Source organism: Symsagittifera roscoffensis, chromosome 8, assembly GCF_963678635.1.
Source record: "Symsagittifera roscoffensis chromosome 8, txSymRosc1.1, whole genome shotgun sequence".
Taxonomy (NCBI): Eukaryota; Metazoa; Xenacoelomorpha; order Acoela; family Convolutidae; genus Symsagittifera; species Symsagittifera roscoffensis.
This window is the reverse complement of record NC_087069.1, coordinates 1,920,217-1,939,345: the sequence shown is the minus strand read 5'-3', so window position 1 is coordinate 1,939,345 and position 19,129 is coordinate 1,920,217. Positions and strand designations below refer to the sequence as shown.

The window sequence follows — 19,129 nt, the reverse complement described above, 5'->3', positions numbered from 1 at the left end:
TTATCTAAGGCTTTCGACATGGTGTGTCATCGCTCACTTGTGGAACTCGTTCATGACACTCCCCTCCCAAGAAGTCTAGTCCGCTGGCTAAGTAATTACCTTAATGGTCGACAGGCTGCCACCTCATTCCGTGAACACACATCCCCCCATCGAATAATCCACTGTGGCGTACCCCAAGGTTCTGTTTTATCACCCACACTTCAATTTTTATGTCCATGATGCACCGCCACCTCCCGATAATGTAAACCTTGTTTCGTATGCAGACGATTTCCACCCCTTCGCAAGCAGTTCCAATATTGATATCGCCTCAAACTCCCTCAATAGCTACCTAAAAAGGCTCTACGATTTTTTCACCTCACGCAAACTAAGTTTCGCGTCCTCTAAAGGATCAGTTACACTTTTCTCCTCTTATAACAAAGAATTTAATAAAACACCTAGTGTTCTTTTAAATAACGAGGCGCTACCCCTAAACAAAAATCCAACAATCTTAGGGGTGACATTTGATTCAACACTTTGTTTTGCCACTCACTGCAAACAATCCGCTGAAAAGGCCAGACGCAGGATCGGAATCCTGAAGACATTAGCAGGATCAACCTGGGGTCACTCCAAAGAAACCCTCCTCCTAACTTTTAAAGCTTTAATTCGCCCCGTACTTGACTATGCAGCCCCCGCATGGTCCCACGCATCAAGTAACACCTCCATAAATTGCCTGCAGGTTGCCCAAAACCAATCCCTTCGCGTTGTTACTGGATCAAATCTAATGAGTTCCACTGCCCACCTGCACAGTGAATCTGAAATCCTAACGGTCAAAGACCACCATACCCTTCTGTCATCTCAATTTTTTATCTCTACCTATCGTTCCCACCATCCCATTAATTTTATACATTCACATCCCCTCCTCCCCGTCTACTTCGCCCCTCAATTATAAGCTACTTTAAAGAAGACACCCAGAAAATTTTAACCGACTTTTCAGTCTACGCAAACCACCCTCTAGTTCTGGACGACCGAGACGAAGTCTCCACTTTTATTTTTAACTACTACAAACCAATTTTAAAAGACAACCATACCTCCCTTGTAACCAAGTTCCTAGCCGAAACCCCTCCGTCTAAAGTTATTTGTATCCCTCCCCCAAAGATTGACCCCTCTGAAAAATCTCTCCCACGTCCCACGCGCTGTAAGCTCTCCCGACTCCGGTCTGGCTACTCCCGGCTCCTTAACACTTACCTATCCCGCCTCGACAGCTCCATCTCCCACCTTTGCCCAACCTAGTTCCCTTGCCCCCCACACAACATGTCACCTTTTCAACTGCTCCCGAAACCCCTCCCCACTCACCCCAGCAGACCTGTGGCTTCGGCCGGTAGAGGTTGCTAAGTTCCTTGACCTGGAGACAGAAGAGGCCAACCCGACCCGCGTGGGCTAACAACAACAACAACAAGAGCACATGAAAGCAAATTTTACAAATGTCATTACAACTTTGAAATAAAATAAAATCGAGCAACTCTAAATATTGTCTGAATTTTTTCACTCAAATCCATTTCAATCTATTATAATGTTTATGATCAGTTTTTCTCTAAATATTGTCTAAAATTTTCAAACACCGCTCAGCATATTCAAAACCTGAGAGATGCTTTTTGGCTTAATACTTGTTGCTTTGAAAATGTGCAAAAATGAGATGCACTCTTCACCTAAAGTTTTTATCATCTTGGTTTCCTGTTGTACCATTTCGTTTTAAGCTGCTATTACGAATAAGTAAACCAGTTTTTCACACTAGCCAAGTTGCGAGCGTTAGTATTTTAGTTTTTCTAGCTTAATTTGCAAATAAAACTCGCTTAATAACTTTAACTTGCTCAATTTACTGTAGCATCTGTTCTCTGCTTTATTTGCGGCTAGTTTGTCACTAATTAAGCGTCCGTGGCTGAATGGTTAGTGCGTGAGTCTTATAGTATCTAGGTCGCAGTAAGCCGTATGTTCTAATCCGAGACGTAGTCGAGTTTTTACTAATTCGCGGCTTATTTCTACTTTTGCATTTCATAGAGCTGCTTTTTGTCCTGTTCTCACCAGTGTTTGCGAAGCTTAGCTCTCTCTGTGTTAACCGCCTGTTTTTCAGGCGTTGTTTCAGTCTCAAGTTTTTACTTGAAAAATTCTTTGAAAGAGGGAAAAACTGAGATTAAATAATTCAATTGGTTGGAAGTGAAAAGAGTTTTAAAAAGCACAAACTTTTTTTCGTTTGGTTATTTCATCCATGAGCACAAGTTTGTCTGTTTCGATTTATGTGCTCTCTCTCAGCTTCAGTTTTGCTCAAAATCAGGCCTTCGTTTTCCACAGCTGCTATTTAAAAAAGACTTGGTATAAATTGGAAGCACATAGGTTTATAATTAAGTGAAGAGTTTTCGAAATTTGAATGAGGTAGTTGTTTCTCCACGCTTTTAAACATTACGAGGCCAAACTGCATTCTCTGCATTGTAAGTAGAATCCGCAACAGGCCAAAATCAGATTTGTCGCGGAATCCGCAACATTGCTACTTTTCTTTGATCTTCTATGCTGTTTTGCATTCCACAAACAAATACCTGAAAAAAATCATTGTACCGCTCAAAATCGCTCGAAAAATAGGCGAATTTGCGGAATCCGCAACTGTATTTGCGGAACCCAGAACAGTTTGTCGAATCCATAAGTAAATGATAAAACATTTGTATCGTTAAATTGAGCTGTTCCGGAATCCGCAACTGTAAGTGGAATCCGCAAATTGTAAAAGGAATCAGCAAATTGTAAGTTGAATCCGCATTTTGTTTGCGGATTCCCTTTACATATATTTATATATGTAGTAGCCTTAAACATTCTATTTTTCAAATACTTGATTTGATTTCACTAGAATAGATCAGTGTTTGGGATTAATGGAATCCCAATTACTGACCAGTATTTGGGATCGATGAAATCCCAAATACTGAACTAATTCGACGATTTGCTATGCGTTGGGTTTCTAATCACTCTCAACCTAATGACTCCAAATAATAAATATTTTCCATATTTATTCCAGTTTTTGGGACTTCATCAATCCCAAATACTGACCAGTATTTGCGACCGATGGAATCCCAAATACTGACCAAATTTGGCGATATGTTGTATTGTGTTTCCATACACTCTCAACCCAATGACTACAATTACTGCATTTTTCGGCGTTATGCTTCCAAAATCAGTATTTGGGGTTGACGCAATCCCAAATAGTGACCTAATTTGTCGATATGCTGTGTGTTCCATACTCAATGACTCCAAATATTGAAATTGTCCAGTGTTGTGTTTCCAAAATACTAAAAGATGACACCCACCGGCTTAGGTAACCAATGTTTTAAGACTTGTTCGTGAATTCCGCTGACAATGGTTAAGTCTTTGCTTTTAAATTCCGCATTGCTAGAAATAAGAATTGAACAAAATTCGGAATCCACTTACAGTTTGCGGAATCCACTTACATTTGCGGATTCCGCTTACATTTTGCGGATTCCACTTACAGTTTAGAAATCCAGAACAACTAGCTATATTTGCTTGTTGCGGAATCCGCACCAAAACAAATGTGCCGAAAAAATTTACGTAGTAGGTATATGTATGCGGAATCCACTGAAATTTTGTTTGTGGAATCCACTTACATTTTGGAACATTTTTTAAGACTTGTCTCTGGAATCCAGGAACATATAGACACAAAATTGTGCTCCTATCCAGTGCACAGTTTGTCCTCGTAATGAAAAGACTAGGTTTCAAGTTTGAATAAGTTAATTGCTTCTTATATATGTTTTTTTTTGAAAAAATTTTTTCTTCTAAAATTTGAAATTTTTTCTACGAAAACCATCCTCCCACTCGCCATTTAAAGTGCAGAAGAGTATATTACGCTACTTGTAACAATTCAGTTATGGAAAATAAGCTTCCTTGAACCAAATTAGAACGATTTCTAAGACCGATTAAATCTCCGCTTCCGCGTTAATAGCGCGAAAATATTGCGAGTTAATTGTCCTCAAATTGGCAATTTTTAAACCCCCATAACTTTACAAAAAATGATCACAGGTGAAATACTTTTCAAATTGAAGCTCAGAACAACAATAGCTTTCGAATAATTTTTAAAAATTTTGTCAAAAATGGCTAGTTAAAAAAAGTCAAAAATTTGTCTGAAGAAAAAACCCACCCCGAGCATAAATATTACGTTACTTTCGTAACGAAAGTCGGAACAATAAGAAAACTGGGCATAAATTTGAATTAGTTAGTTGCTTCTGTGCTAATAAAAAGACTGGGTATAAATTTGAATTAGTTAGTTGCTTCTATGTGCTAATAAAAAGACTGGGTATAAATTTGAATTAGTTAGTTGCTCCTATATGCTAATAAAAAGATTGGGTATAAATTTGAATTAGTTAGTTGCTTCTATGTGCTAATAGAAAGACTGGGTATAAATTTGAATTAGTTAGTTGCTCCTATATGCTAATAAATAGACTGGGTATAAATTTGAATTAGTTAGTTGCTCCTATATGCTAATAAAAAGACTGGGTATAAATTTGAAATAGTTAGTTGCTTCTATGTGCTCGCAGCTCTTAAAAAGACATGGATAAGTTTGAATTGGTTAGTTGCGGTTTCTTGGTTTCGAAAAGAGGCAATATAATCTTGAATTTGTTGGTTACATTGAGCGAAAATTTGAAAAGAGATGACGTCTGATCATCGACAGTTTTTCCATCTCCTATATGCTAATAAAAAGATTGGGTATAAATTTGAATTAGTTAGTTGCTTCTATGTGCTAATAAAAAGACTGGGTATAAATTTGAATTAGTTAGTTGCTCCTGTATGCTAATAAAAAGACTGGGTATAAATTTGAATTAGTTAGTTGCTTCTATGTGCTCGCAGCTCTTAAAAAGACATGGATAAGTTTGAATTGGTTAGTTGCGGTTTCTTGGTTTCGAAAAGAGGCAATATAATCTTGAATTTGTTGGTTACATTGAGCGAAAATTTGAAAAGAGATGACGTCTGATCATCGACAGTTTTTTCCATCTCCGCTGCAGGTCTCATTGCATCTAATTTTGGTGGCATTGTAGTCTTCAATGGTTTATGAAATGATTAGTTTCAGCTGTTTGTGATTGACATCGTCTGCTGCTTCAAATCTCCTCTATTGACTCGGTCGATACAACTTAATTCATCTCTTCATCTCCTTTTATTTGTTCACACCAGTCGAGTTTTTTCTTTTTAAGCTGATTGTTTTAATCTAATCCGATCTTACTAGATGACTTTTGATTGTCAGTTTTTATGAAGTATGAAGTTTTAGAGATCAAATCATTTTGTTTTCATATATTATGGATTTCCCTCGTAAACTCGACATGCTGTTCACGCCACTGAAAGAACAAATCAAACACTATATTAGAAATGCCATTAAAACTTTGACTTTTACTAAAGTCAAGCAAAAACGTTAAGATTCGCCAGGAATTTGATATAAATGAGCGAGCTCCTAGCTTCGGCTCAAGGTCCATTGCCGACGATTGTTATATCTACCGCAAAACTGCAGAGAAAGATGGACATAAAAATCAATGACGTCTCTGAAATCAAATCAATTCAAAAAAATCAAATTGCAGGTCATCTCAATTTATCTTGACAATCCATTGATTCTGTTTTGACTGAAGGCATTTCAATATAATTAGCTACATAGTGCAAGGAGGGAGAGATCAGTTTTTACTCGGAGGGGAAATCATTAGCTTAAGATTCATGAGAAGAAAGTCTCAAAATGAAAACTAGAAATTATATAACGATTCGATACTCATTATGTATGATACTTACTAGCAGCCCAAGTTATTTTTTTTCATTGTTTGATATCAAATCAAGACACTTTAGCGGGGACAGGGTGGCACATTTCAGTAGTACTACACGAAACAAACAGGAGTACACCTGAATGAAATAATCAGAAGAGAAGCAGTTGGATTATTCAACAATTGAAAAAGAAAAGGGCAAATTAATGATAGAGTAAAATTGAGTGAATACATAAAAGACGTGCGCGTAGTGTAGCGTAAAGTTAGTGTGTGTATGCTTGTGTTGTGTAGGGAATCGGCCGTGGCTGGACATGCACCACGCGAATCTGGTAGACGCCAACTTCGGACTCCTTCTTAAAGACCTAGATACATACATGTGGGCGAGCCACCCTTCCCCACCCGACAGGTAAAAGAGAGAGAAATAGGGGGGATACAATTAAGAATACTGATTACGAACAAGAGTTAGTTGCAGTTAGTGTATATGACGTTGAACACACTTCATCCAAGGTCACTTGGATACTCAACAGAAGAATAGCAGTAGTGTGACTTATAATGTGCCAATCGCTGGCTGTATTTTTTGGAGTATTAGTTGTTCTTGAACTGGCTGAGCTCATATATTTTATCAAAGATGCCAGAAAACAGTTTGAAATGCAACGAATTACACATTTGAAAAATCGCATCAATGTGTGAAGAGTAAAAAAAATGATCGTTTAACAGGCAAGGTATTGTGATAAATTTTGCATGTGAAACTGTTTCCTAGCCAGAGTACTTCCACTCCCAGACTGAATGGGGGGCAAAGATACAGCAGCAACATGGCTGGACTGCTGCATGAGAGCACAGACCCCACGGCAGCCACAGCAGGGGGAGTGTTGGACACTATGGCCACTAGGAGGGACCACCCTCTGCTGCAGTGGTCGGAGGAGGATGTGGCCCAGTGGGTGGACACTCTCAACCTCACCAGGTACTTTACTCTTTTTTTTCAGCCGCCCCTCCAAAATCACACGCACTAATTTTTGTTGTTTAAGTTCCGACTACGTAATGTTTACTACTGAGACTGGGACGTTTTTTTTTTCGTTTTATTTGGTATTCGACTTTTTTTAGTGACCAACATGTCTCAAGACCTCAATATGTTTTTGCATGGCTTGGTAGACCTTTATTTACACAAGCCAAGTATAGTGTAATACTACGAAGCAACTTTTTTTCAGACTAATTCCATAGCTATCTATCTGATAGGCGCCAGTGCGTTGAGATGAATAAGAAAAATCTGACTGGCTATCTGATAGATAGGTTCAGCAGGGTCTTCGTTGGGTCCACTGCTTTTCTTATGTTTAATAATGATATGCCTCGCTTACCCGAAGCGTCGGATATACTTCCGTTTGCAGATGATAAGAATATAATTGCATTCATTCTGAATTCAAGTGAGTTTTATTCAGATTTGTTGAGTTATCACGTGTTATTGAAACTAAATAGTAAATTGAAACTAGATACAGATGAAACCGTTTTTGATAAATTGCAATCGTAATACTCAAGCTTCTTAAAATAATACTGATCTAAATGATGTTTTTTTTCTCCCAAAGCATCGTGTAAATTTTTAGGTCATCATGGACATTGAATAATTTTTCATATGTGAAATTTCATTCTAATATATTTTTCAATCAGATTTCTGCCGAAATCCAGTCTCATTTTAAGTACACTATTTTTTTCCGCAAGCTGTCAGAAAACTAGCGTGCTTCTACAAAATTGAATCTGATTTGTTGCAGCATCGCGGATCAAAACTTGTATATTTTTTGCGCGAACTGTTCAATGCCCATTAGTCTTGGGCGAATGAGCAGTCTACGCAATTTTGTTTTTGTACTTAAGTTAAAAAACAATTACATTTTAGGAACTTCAAAACTTAATAGCTTTATATTTGACAATTAATTTTTGTTCAAAACAAATACATTTTAGGAACTTCAAAACTTAATTGCTTTATATTTGACAATTAATTTTTGTTCAAGTTAACCCTGTTTAATTAACCCTTATTTGGGTGTGACCAGGAAACACGGATTCACAGTTTAAACAATGTTTTTGAAAAAAAAATTGATGCAAAAGTTACCATTGAAAAAAAGAAGGGAAAAGAAAAAGTTGTTTTTCTTATCCATTATCAAATGCACTTAAGTGAATGCAAGTGACCTGTTGTTGGGAGCTATGCGGTCTCTTGGTTTGGTTTCAGGTCTACACATTTTTTCTTAGTAAAATTTTGTAAATATAAAAGTATATATTTTAATTAGTCAGTTAAGTTCTTGGAATTATATTAAATTTAAGCACAGGCTTTGAGTGCGCATTTTCACGCGCCATTTGTTTATCCTCTCTGTTTTTGTACTTTGGAAAAATTGGAAAAAAGGTGCTGAGTAAATGTACTATGGAGAAATATATATGACAGTACCAATATTATAGCTTATCAAATTCATCGTTACTGTAAACGATTGGAGGTAAATTAAGTGGCAGTTTGAACATTCAGTATTTCGCCCTGACATACGGGCAGTCTTGTTTCAACTCCAGCGTTCATATTTTTGTTGTGGGTAGATGTGCCTCATCAATTAAATTGAAAATTACATGCAATTCAGAATCGATCTGGGTATAATTAGCACACGAGTGTTCTTTTCTTTTGTTTCAGTTACTCTCCCTCCTTGAAGACTTTTCCGGGAAGATATCTTCTGCAGCTGCAACGCATGAATGCCAATGTGAGTAGCATCCTCACTACTCACCAAACCTTTTCTTATACTCTTATGGGTGAGTTGCTGGAGGATCGATAGAACATCCATGCGCTCGATTCCTCTGTGATGTATTATTTCATTTTTAACTGGGAACTGTTTTAGTTTTTAATGTTTTTTTTGTGATCTTTCTCCGTTTTTTCTTCAATTTAATAAAGACCAATTTGTGACTAGATTTAAGATTTACTAGAAAAATATTTATCCATGAGGGAATACACCTAAATCCGAGGTCTTTGCGGAGAACCGCTGGATGGAATAAAATACACTCAACTCAGGCTTGCAAAGCGAGTAAAATTGTAGTAAAAATGAGGGGGATGTGATAATGGTGGTAGTCGCGAGTGAATAATCTGCAGTTATGTGGACTCTGTTTTGAACTGGATGTAGGCGCCGGAGTTCTACTACCAGACTTTGGAGAAGAAACTGGGGCTGAGTGAGGTGAGTGACCTGCTGAACTTCGCCTCTGCTCTGGCCCAGGTGGTGGAACTGAGCCACTCCTCCACTCCCAACACATTCGCCACAGCCGCCGCAGACACCAGTCTCCAGTCCCTCTCTCGCCAACAGAACACCACAGACCACCAACCAGCTAGCCTCAATCGGGGCCAGGGGGAGGGGGAGGGGGAGGAGAGGTTCCATGAGGAGGAGGAACGATAGACGGAGTCGGTCCACGCGGATGCTTATTCTAGTTCGAGACACTTGTCAATTCAATTCCCAAATTGCAAAGAACATTGAACAGTTTTGACATTGATTTGATTTATTATTATAAAATTTATAGGATTTCTTTGCTGTTCGTTCTTTGGATGAAAAACGACTGTGACATAGATGGACATTTCTCTGTAAACTAAAGATGTGATACTGTGAGTAAAACCATTCTCCCACCGTGTAGATATATTCTAATGGGTTGTAAAAATCACCAAGCTGTAAAAATGTAAATTTTCTGATTTTTAATGTTATAATTGAATTAAATTGTTTGGTTCAGAGCCATCAATTGTACATAATTTGTAAACTATCTGTGAGACTTAGTTGTAGCTGAAACTTTTATCTATTTTATAATTTCCTCTTGGCAATAATAATTGATTTGAAAATGTTATCAGATGTTCTTTCTAGAAATCTTAGCAGAATAGAGGCAGCTTGCATACCCATAAATACAACCCGCACTCCGTAAAAAGAGAAAATAATCGATTATATTACAATTATAATTGTACTTTTATAAAAATTATAATTGATTATAAGCGCCAAGTTAAGACGTTTAACGATTTATAATCTATTATAATGATAACATTTTTCGTGACATTATAATAAATTATAATCAATTAATATTGATTATAATTTTTCCGAAAATCTATTATAATAGATTCTAGTCCTTTTTTACCGTCAAAATCTCTAAAAGTGAGATGTCTTGTCTTTCTTTGGTTCATCTGAACACAAATTCTCACCACGAATCCCCGCCATTTGGAAAAAAATCAATTGTCATACCACTACTCAAGCCCGGAAAACCCCCACAGGACTGGTCCTCCTACCGCCCCGTCTCGTTACTCTGCCCCGCTGTCAAAATTTTGGAAGCCTGCATCCTCCCAATACTTCAATTCCACCTGACCCCAGAACCACACCAACACGGCTTACGCCCCCTCCACTCAACCACAACTGCCCTGCTCGAAATCTCCAGCGCGGTCGCCGACGGTTTCAACCAAAAGAAACCGGCAGACCGCACGGTACTGGCGACATTGGCCTTTGATATGGTATGTCACCGCACCCTGCTGGAGAAATTGAGCAGAACTTCACTACCCCTTTCGCTGGCTCTCAGGGTACCTGACCGGCCGCCAAGCACGCACCCTGTTCCGCGGTGAGACATCTCCCGCCAGAATTGTCCGAACAGGTGTTCCGCAAGGCTCAGTCATATCACCGACTCTGTTTAACTCCTACGTTGGCTCCCTCCCCTCCCGAGGGTGTCAACGTGGTGAGCTACGCAGACGACGTGACGCCCTGGGCCAGCGGGCCGAAGATCAATATCATCACCGCTAAGTTGCAGCCATACCTCGACTCCCTAACGTCCTACTTTCAATCCCTCAAACTCGCACTCTCCCCCGGAAAATGCGCTGTAACATTACTCACGCCTGACACCAAGGAATGCAACGTACAACCACACTTGACGGTGGCAGATATCCCGCTCAAGTTGGAAAAACACCCCAAAGTACTTGGTGTCAGGTTTGACCCGATGTTCAAGTTCGGGGAACATTGCAGGATCCCTGCCTCCAACGCCTCCAGGGAGGTCAACGCCATGAAGGCCTTGGCAGGCACGGACTGGGGTCAGGACACGGAAACGCTACTCGTGACCTTCAAAGCCTTGGTCAGGCCTCGTCTCGAATACGCGGCCCCAGTTTGGTCTACAGTCGCATCCGAGACCAGTGTCAAGCGTCTGCAGACCATCCAAAACGCGGCTCTGCGGGTCGCCACCGGGAACCATCTAATGGCCCCCCAAAGCCACCTACACGAAGAGAAGCAGGTGCTCCGGGTGAAAGCCCACACGGCAATGCTTGCAACACAACATCTCTTGGCTTGCCACCTCCCCGAACACCATGGTCAGAGACTCCCCGAGAAACCTCCTCCCCCCGCAAAATGAAACCCACTTTAGTCTCTGCCCATGCCCCCCGTCTGGATCACCTCCTCGAAGGCGTTGACCTGCCGCTACCAACGAAGGAGTACCGGCGGCTCCTGAAAACTGTGCACACAGAGACGGTGGCGACGACAACCCAATCGTATCCACCGTCTGGAGTCCTCGGTACAAGACCCCCTCCTGTCAACGTCCGAGAGGAGAAGACCCTACCCAGACGTACTCGGAGGACCCTCAGCCAACTTCGGTCCGGCTACAGTCAACACCTGTTGTCGTACCGGGCTAGGCTCGAACCAGACCAAGGGTCCTCCTGTCCCCTCTGCCATACAGCCCCCCACACGACTGCCCACCTGTTCCAGTGCCCCACAAACCCCACTAACCTCCCCCTCACTGCCCTTTGGACAAACCCGGTGGAAGCCGCCCGTTTCATTGACCTGGCCGGGGTACCCCCCACAATGTAGGGCCCCGGCGAGAGGCAACTACAACAACAACGAAACAAAAGTTTCATAGAGATCCCTTCATCTTAGTTGAAAGAATCCCGCGGTAAGTGAAACATAATTTTTTAATATCAATCATGAAACTAAAGCTCTGTGCTGATATTTGCGGGTAAAAAAAACTTAAAATGTGCATCGAGAAACAATTATAATCCAGAAGAAATGATAAAATAGGAACATTAAAAATTTGAATTGATTTCAAAACCGTTAAAGCAGTTTTCCCATTTTTCACATAAACCAACGTCTACGAAAAGCATAAATCATAAGCAATTCAGGTGCAAGGTCGAAGACAATGGTCAAACATTAGGGATTATAATCGATTATAATGGATTTTTTCTGGAAAACAAACTAATTAGAAGTTCGGATAAAATTAATCGATTATAATCCATTTTAATTAATTATATTCGAATTCAAAAGAGAGGTTATAATCGATTATTAATTATTTGAAATCATTTTCTTTTTCAATTTTTGTAAGACTGCCACTAAAATCATATCATAATCGATTATTAACGCTTGAAACTGGATGCGGGAACTTCTATTGACGAATAATAATTGATATGCCATAAAAGCTGTGAATTCTATATGCATGCTTATCAAGATCTTGTCGTCGGTCAAAACAGAAATACCGACATCCTAAATCTTTTTAGTCAACCCACGCGGTGGCATAACCCGAATTTTTTTCTCTGTTGTCAAGAGGGCATCAAACCAGCACCCTTAAAGCTTTGAATTACTTGCTAGAACTCACCGGGCTAACTCCAGAGCACATGCCATTTGAACAAGTAATCATATGACTGCTGGGCACCACCCCTATAGGAGCGCCACAAAGTGTTTTAAAAGATAATATTAAAATTGCTGGCTTTCAAATATATCGAGATCGAGTTTGATATATTACAAGTATCAAAAACGGACTGGTCTTTTATATCTAGTTCGTCATTGTTTCGCATGTTTTTTTGCTCAACTTTGCTGGTTGATTCGAAAATTAGAAACAGAAACTTGATTTTTTCGAAAAAAGAAATATCCGAGTCAAAGTTTTAAATTGCGATTCTGCAAGTAAAATTAAGAACAAAAATGAAGTGTTAAAAATAAAAAAGTCTATGTAACTTTAATTTAGAAAAACGATTTTTAAAAAAAATAGTAAAAACTGTCATTATTACGAACCTACTTTTATTTCCAACCTAAGTCGCAAATATTGTTGCGGCACTTTTATGGTGCGGAAGCCCAATAATGGTGGGGGGCACCTTTACAACTTTTTGAGAGCATGTGCTTTGACATTCGAATCGTAATAAATTAACACAGTTGATATTTTTGAATTCATCAAATGAATCGAAAAAAGCTATTCGCTTCAAACAACATCACAATTCGGTTTCAGAAATTTCTAACTCAATTTGTCTGAAAAGAATTCTTTATACAAAATGTGGCTTTATGCCTTGCGATTTGTTACATGCAAAGTTATTGTGGATGTTTTCTGTTTGTTATATTCCAAATTGATGATTGCAAAATTGAGTCTGTTTGTGTTGGTGCTTAATCGCATTGGCAATTTGCTAGCATATGTAGCTGCTTTATTCGTGACTAGTGTTTGTCGGTTGTCAAGCTTGAGTGGCTGAGAAAGTATTGCATGAGACTGCAAATCTCTTGATTGCAGTAGATCGCAGTTTCTAATCCTACACATAGCCGAGTTGTTCTTAGTTTGAGGCTTATATCTACTACTTTTTCTCATTTAACTTGATAGATCTGTTTTTGGTAGTGTTGTTGCAAGTGTTTGGGAAGCGCAGCTGCACCTCTGTGTAAATAATGAGTGAGTAGTTGATATGAATACCTCCAAACCTGTGATTGATTCATTCCAGAAAAGAGCCTTCTAGAAGATTTGATTTTGAATAATAGGGTGGTTCCTAGCCAAAAAAGTTTCAATTACAATTTTTTTTTTCGATTTCTGTAACTTTATGATTGAAACGTAATTTCCGAGTGTGGTGGGAGTAGAAGAGTTCCACCACCTCGACCAGAGCAGAGGCGAAATTGAATATGTCACTCAATCCCAGTTTCTTCTCCGGGTTCAGGTAGTAGAATTCCACCGCCTTGATCCAATTCGAAACAGCTTCATAACCAGAGATTATTCACTTGCGACTACTACCCTTATCGAATAAGTGAATTATCGAAACAGCTACATAAATTGCTATGCGCGCATAAAGCTATTTTTTCAGCTTGAGGCACTGAAAATTAGATCTTAATGTTAAATAGCGCCTTCCCAATATTGTCAGTCAATAACTTTGAATTTTGTTTATTTTTGCTTCATTTAAATTGCCACAAAGTTTGATTGGATTTAATTCATTGTTCCAATTATCCAAGTATGCAAGGAATAAAAAGAATGCGAGGTTTGATTTTTTTCAGGCCAATATAAAAGTTAATGTTTGCTCACTCGGAATTAACTTCTGGATCTTTGAGAGCCCCGCAGTTGCGCATTCCAGTATAAAAATCTGACAAGAAACAAGCAAAACTGCTCGTATTATAGTTTGATACTAAAAGTTCAACACGAATTTTTTACGCTTGGATATCATCCCGCTCTGTAAATATATTCCAAATTGGATTGAGGCAAGCTAATCTTTTCTTTTTCGTTCCATTCACGACTTGAAACTTAAACTTATCTGCCTAAAACTCATAGATTGTCCATATTTCATTTGCCAAAAGCTAGTCGAGACCAGCTAAGACAGTCGGGCATTCAAGATTTTGCCCTGATAGGACCAATTTTGTTATAATTGTTCCGACCTTCAACGAAAGAGCGGAAAACTTTTACCCGGGTTATTTTTGCATCCATTTGTAGCTTAGATCAGCGTGTGGGGGAAAAATTGAAAAACAAAATGAAACAAGAAAAGGCTTTTTTCCAAATTTTTGGTAAATTTTCAGGCAAAAACTTTTTTAAATGGGCCTTGAAGTGCAGTCGGAAGTTTCAGGGCTTGGCCCTGATGTAAAAGGAATCTAGTTGGTCTAACAAATTGAAAAACGAGGAGAAACTTTGTATTTGGGAGTGTTTTAGTTTTTTTCTGGGATTAAGTGATATATCATATAAAAGCCTTTACAGTCGTGATTCAAATGTTTTTAATAATTTTTGAAAAAGTTTTTCCAGTGTCGAGAACAACAGATTTAAAATTTTTGGAGGTTCGTTTCAAATCCCGCTAATACAGCGAACAAGCAGGCTTACACTAGCTTATTTTATTGGCCTAAAAGCTTACAATAGCATAATTTAAAACGGAAAAACTTAATTTTACTCGAGTAACACTAGTTTTTTTTTCTAGTATTTTAGCGCCTATTGTTTCTGGGACTATGGTCAGATTGTTTTGTGCTACTGGCACAGTAACCGTTTATTCTTGTTATTATTAAGAGATTGCATGTTCTTCAAAATATAAGATCAAAGCAGATGAGTTTTTGAGAGCTTGAAACATGGACAAAAAACTATAAGAAAAACCATTGCTGTAGCTTTACTTTTGCATAGGACCAGGGGCGGATTAAGGGGGGGGGGACAGGCTTACGCCCCCCCCCCCTCAGGGATTCGAACCCCTGCCAACCCAAAGGGTCCCCCCTTTGGTACTTTTTAAGAAATCCATTTTTGGCCGACCGACCCTAAAATTTTTCTAAAGGCGCCTTCGGCGCCAATATATACTAATTTTGAGTGGGAGCGCGCGCCAAAAAAATGCGTTTTTCTTGTCAAAATTTTCCAAAAAGTGCCCAAAAACGGCTTTTTTGACCTGTTTTATCAAAAAAATGCCTGCGGCGCAGAAAGTTTGGCCAAAACAGGGTCTTTTTACTGCTTTGGGAGAGCTCGGAACGTCAATCTGATCGACCTAAAAAAAAAAAAAGGTCGTCAAAACTTTCGAAATTTCTTTGAAAATCCGCCCCCCCCCCTCGAGAAAATCCTAGATCCGCCCCTGCATAGATAGATCCACCCCATTTTTTGGCATAGATAGCTTTGTTAAAAAATCAGAACAACGATTTGCTGCGTTAACTAACTACACAAATATTTTAAATGTATTGTATGAGCGAATTTTTCTACTCCAATTTTTTTTTCAAGTATTCCCCAATTCAGTAATTGACTTATTCTTCGAAATTTTGAATGTGGATTCATAGTAACCTTAACTTGAAAAATTTGTTCGTGATACCAGAAAAGTTTACCCTCTTAAGCCTGTAACTCCATTTAGGCAACAACTTATTGCGTTCCTGCATGTTCAGGTCTGCACTTAGTTTCAAAACACATTAAAATTGTAGCGCTTGACCAAAAATGGATGTTCGCATGGTGTTTGAGCACGTAAACCAAAATGCAAGAAGTTTCTGGCAAAGAAGTTATCTGAAACAAAGCCTTTGGAAATTGATCAATTATTTATTGTCATTTGTTTACCTGGGCGCACTTGTGTGAGGTTTAGTGAACTGTTTACAATAGATATATAGTCATCTGACCGTTTGACTACGGTAGACCGACCATCGGGGCTGTTGAAACTGATTCACGGAAAAAAAGTTTTCAATCGAAAAAAAAAATTCCAAAAACTTTCCTGATGGCAAAGCAAGAACGCCTTCCTTTTGACGTTTCGGGCAACCAAAAAGGTTTCAAAAATTCACTAATCGTTGCAATAAACGACTTATATTTTGATTTTTGATTGGTCAGAGTTGCTAGAAAACAAGCAATTTATGGCTTCTTAATTGGTAACCAAACTGAGCAGCAAAATACAGTTCACTCGTAGTATCAAATGACAGTTTTGGGTTGTTGATTTATGATCTATACTAACTATACCACCATAAGCAAATGCCTAAACCAGAATAAACTTGAAGTGTAGCCTTGGTATTTCTCAAGTGGCTAAATTCCGATCTAAATATTTCTGTTAAAGTTTAATTGTCGGTACCAAAGTACCGGCGAAGTGTTGCCATTGCGATGAAAAGCTCAGGTAAGCTGAGTTATGGGAGCTTCGAGACTAAGAATTTGATCAGCGATGATTTCGGTTACCACGAAACAGTGCGAGGTAAAATTTTCTCGACTAGATACCGACTGGCTTTCATGGGTTTCCTTGGTTTCTTCCTGCTGTACTCAATGCGGATAAACATCAGCGTAGCTCTGGTCGACATGGTGAAAAGCGAGCAGTCAAACGACAACAAATCCATCAACGAAAACTGTCCAGTGCGAGATTCGAACTCTAGCTCAGACGAAGCTGACGACGGAACTTTTGAGTGGTCATCAGGACAGCAAGCGAATGTGTTGGGTGCATTTTACTATGGCTACATGGTCACACAATTACCTGCAGGGTATGTAGCTTCCAAGTATGGGGGCAAACATCTTTATGGGCTGGGGGTTCTGCTGACCGGTGTTTTCACCCTCCTCACACCCCCAGCCTCCTACTTGGGGGTGGAGTGGCTGATAATCCTGCGGGTTCTGGAGGGAGTGACAGAGGCGATGACCTTTCCCTCTTTCCACCACCTGATTGGCCGATGGGCCCCCAAATTCGAGCGCAGCCTCTTCGCAGCTCTCTCTGTGTCTGGAGCCAGCTTCGGCAACATGGCCATCCAGCCCCTAGTCGGCTACTTGTGCACTGTGGCCCTGTGGGATGGATGGCCTCTGGGCTTCTATGCGAATGGAATACTTGCCATTGTCTGGTATGTCGCCTGGTGTCTAATTGTGTATGACTCGCCCGACACACACCCTCGCATCTCCCAAAGCGAGAGGACATTCATCAAAACTCAGTCACAGGTCGACGACGGCAAAAAGTACAAAATTCCATGGAAAGGTATTTTTACCAGTTTGCCTTTTTACGGACTCTTAGTTGCCCACTTTTCAGTTAACTTCATAAACTATGGCCTGATGTCAGTGCTGCCTCAGTACCTGTCGGAGGTTCTCAATTTTGACATCGCCTCCAATGGCTTCTTAAGTGCATTGCCGTGGCTGTGCTGCTTCATTGGAACAGTTTTGACGTCTCAGATAACCGACTTTTTACGCAGCCGAAAATACGTTTCCACTACATTCATCCGCAAGTTCAACCAAATTATTAGCACTTTTTTACCCGGGTTGTTTCTGGTTCTTGCTGGTTATGCTGGCTGTGACGATGCAAAAGCTATTGCCTTTATAGCAATCGGAATGTTCTTTTTCGGCGCCCATTACTCGGCCTGCTATTGTAACAACCTAGACCTGGCTCCTCATTTTGCGGGCATTATCTTTGGCATCACCAACACTGTGGCCACTACCAGTGGGTTTCTGTCGCCCATTATAGTGGAAAAAATCACTGAGGACAATGTGCACAGCAAGGATTTGTGGCTGAATGCTTTCTACACCTTCGCGGGGGTCGCGTGGACGGGCGGACTGGCCTTCGCCGTTTTGGGCTCCGGTGAGACCCAGTCCTGGGGAGTTCCTCATTTCGATATAGACAGCCAAGATGTACTTGAAGATTTACATGAAACCGGACATTAAACATAAACCCATATTCTTTTAGTTTGTTTGGTTTTTAAAGTTATAATAGAAGTTAAAGGATACGTTCGACTCAACCTAAATAATTATAAAGCGATGAGAAGTTACGAAGATTCGCATCACTTAAATTTTGCTTTTTATACAAACTGTAATGATCCGAAGGCTATTGCTCGATGTTGGAAGAAAATAGACTGAAGCGCTGAGCTTCTTTGATGCAAAACTGTATTGGACAATCAGAATATTGGACAATTCAAACCATTGCACAATCAGAGTTTCAGCTAATCAGAATTGAGCGTTTTTCTCGCAGCCCTGAGACATATTTTTCCAAAAAAGTTTGGGGGAGGAAACTCGTAACTTGGTCTAGTTAGGAGAGAGGATGTCCTCCTGCGTTTCCGCGGTTTTGCGTGGTTTGGTTTCCGGTGCCATTGGCGTTTCTCTTGCTCTGCTCTCCCCCTTCGCCGTAAATGTGTTTGATTCGTCCGCCGTGTCGTCGGAATCTTCGCCACTGGATATGGCGAGTTTTCTCCCTATTTTTGCTTCTCCGATACCGCATTCTTTGTACTGGCCGCTCTTTGTGCTCGCAATCGTCTCTCGCTCTGAAGCGTTGATTTGTCCGTCCCAATTGGTAAGGCACAGCTAATTTTCCGTTCATTTTTCCGTCGTACTTGTTGATGGGCCTGCAACTCCTGCAATCTCAGGTTCTGGCTCGTATCTAAGCGAGCTACCACTTCATCTTAACAAATAGCTTTTTTTCTTTTTAACGGTATATGGCGGAATTTTCTCAATTTTTTTAATCAAATTTCTTATACCTGGCTGGGTCTTTTTTGTCTGTAACTTCGGTTTACTGGTACACGGTATAGGCGGGCCTCCTTTGGCCGCTTGGCTGTTCCGTGTTGCAGCTCTGCAGGTGCCTTAGGTTGACGAAGCTCAATGTCTCTCTCGGCAAATTCCTTCTCGTCTAACACTCTGGGGACGCGTGAGTTTTGTGGGGCCATTGTCAAATCGCTTCGTTTATCCCAGTCCTTCGTTCTGAAAGGGTCTTCTTCTTCTTCTTCTTCTTCTTCTTCTTCTTCTTC

General features: G+C 39.9%; 3 protein-coding genes across 5 annotated transcripts in view; 2 read left to right on the top strand and 1 right to left on the bottom strand.

Annotated features, from left to right (window-relative positions):
* The window catches only part of LOC134853079 (uncharacterized), a 60,922-nt gene extending 51,348 nt beyond the window's left edge, over nt 1–9,574 (top strand). The window contains exons 13-16 of the mRNA XM_063869014.1: nt 6,057–6,171; nt 6,526–6,726; nt 8,422–8,488; nt 8,903–9,574. Coding sequence (XP_063725084.1) covers nt 6,057–6,171; nt 6,526–6,726; nt 8,422–8,488; nt 8,903–9,169 — 650 coding nt within the window. The 3' untranslated portion in view covers nt 9,170–9,574. The remainder of the gene's footprint in view (nt 1–6,056; nt 6,172–6,525; nt 6,727–8,421; nt 8,489–8,902) is intronic.
* The window catches only part of LOC134853034 (uncharacterized), a 273,968-nt gene that overhangs the window by 169,080 nt on the left and 85,759 nt on the right, over nt 1–19,129 (bottom strand). The gene's annotated exons all lie outside the window — the stretch shown is intronic.
* On the top strand, nt 16,410–18,148 carry LOC134853000 (sialin-like). The gene has a single exon (XM_063868909.1). The coding sequence runs from the start codon at nt 16,533–16,535 to the stop codon at nt 18,054–18,056; it is 1,524 nt and encodes a 507-aa protein (XP_063724979.1). The 5' UTR covers nt 16,410–16,532; the 3' UTR covers nt 18,057–18,148.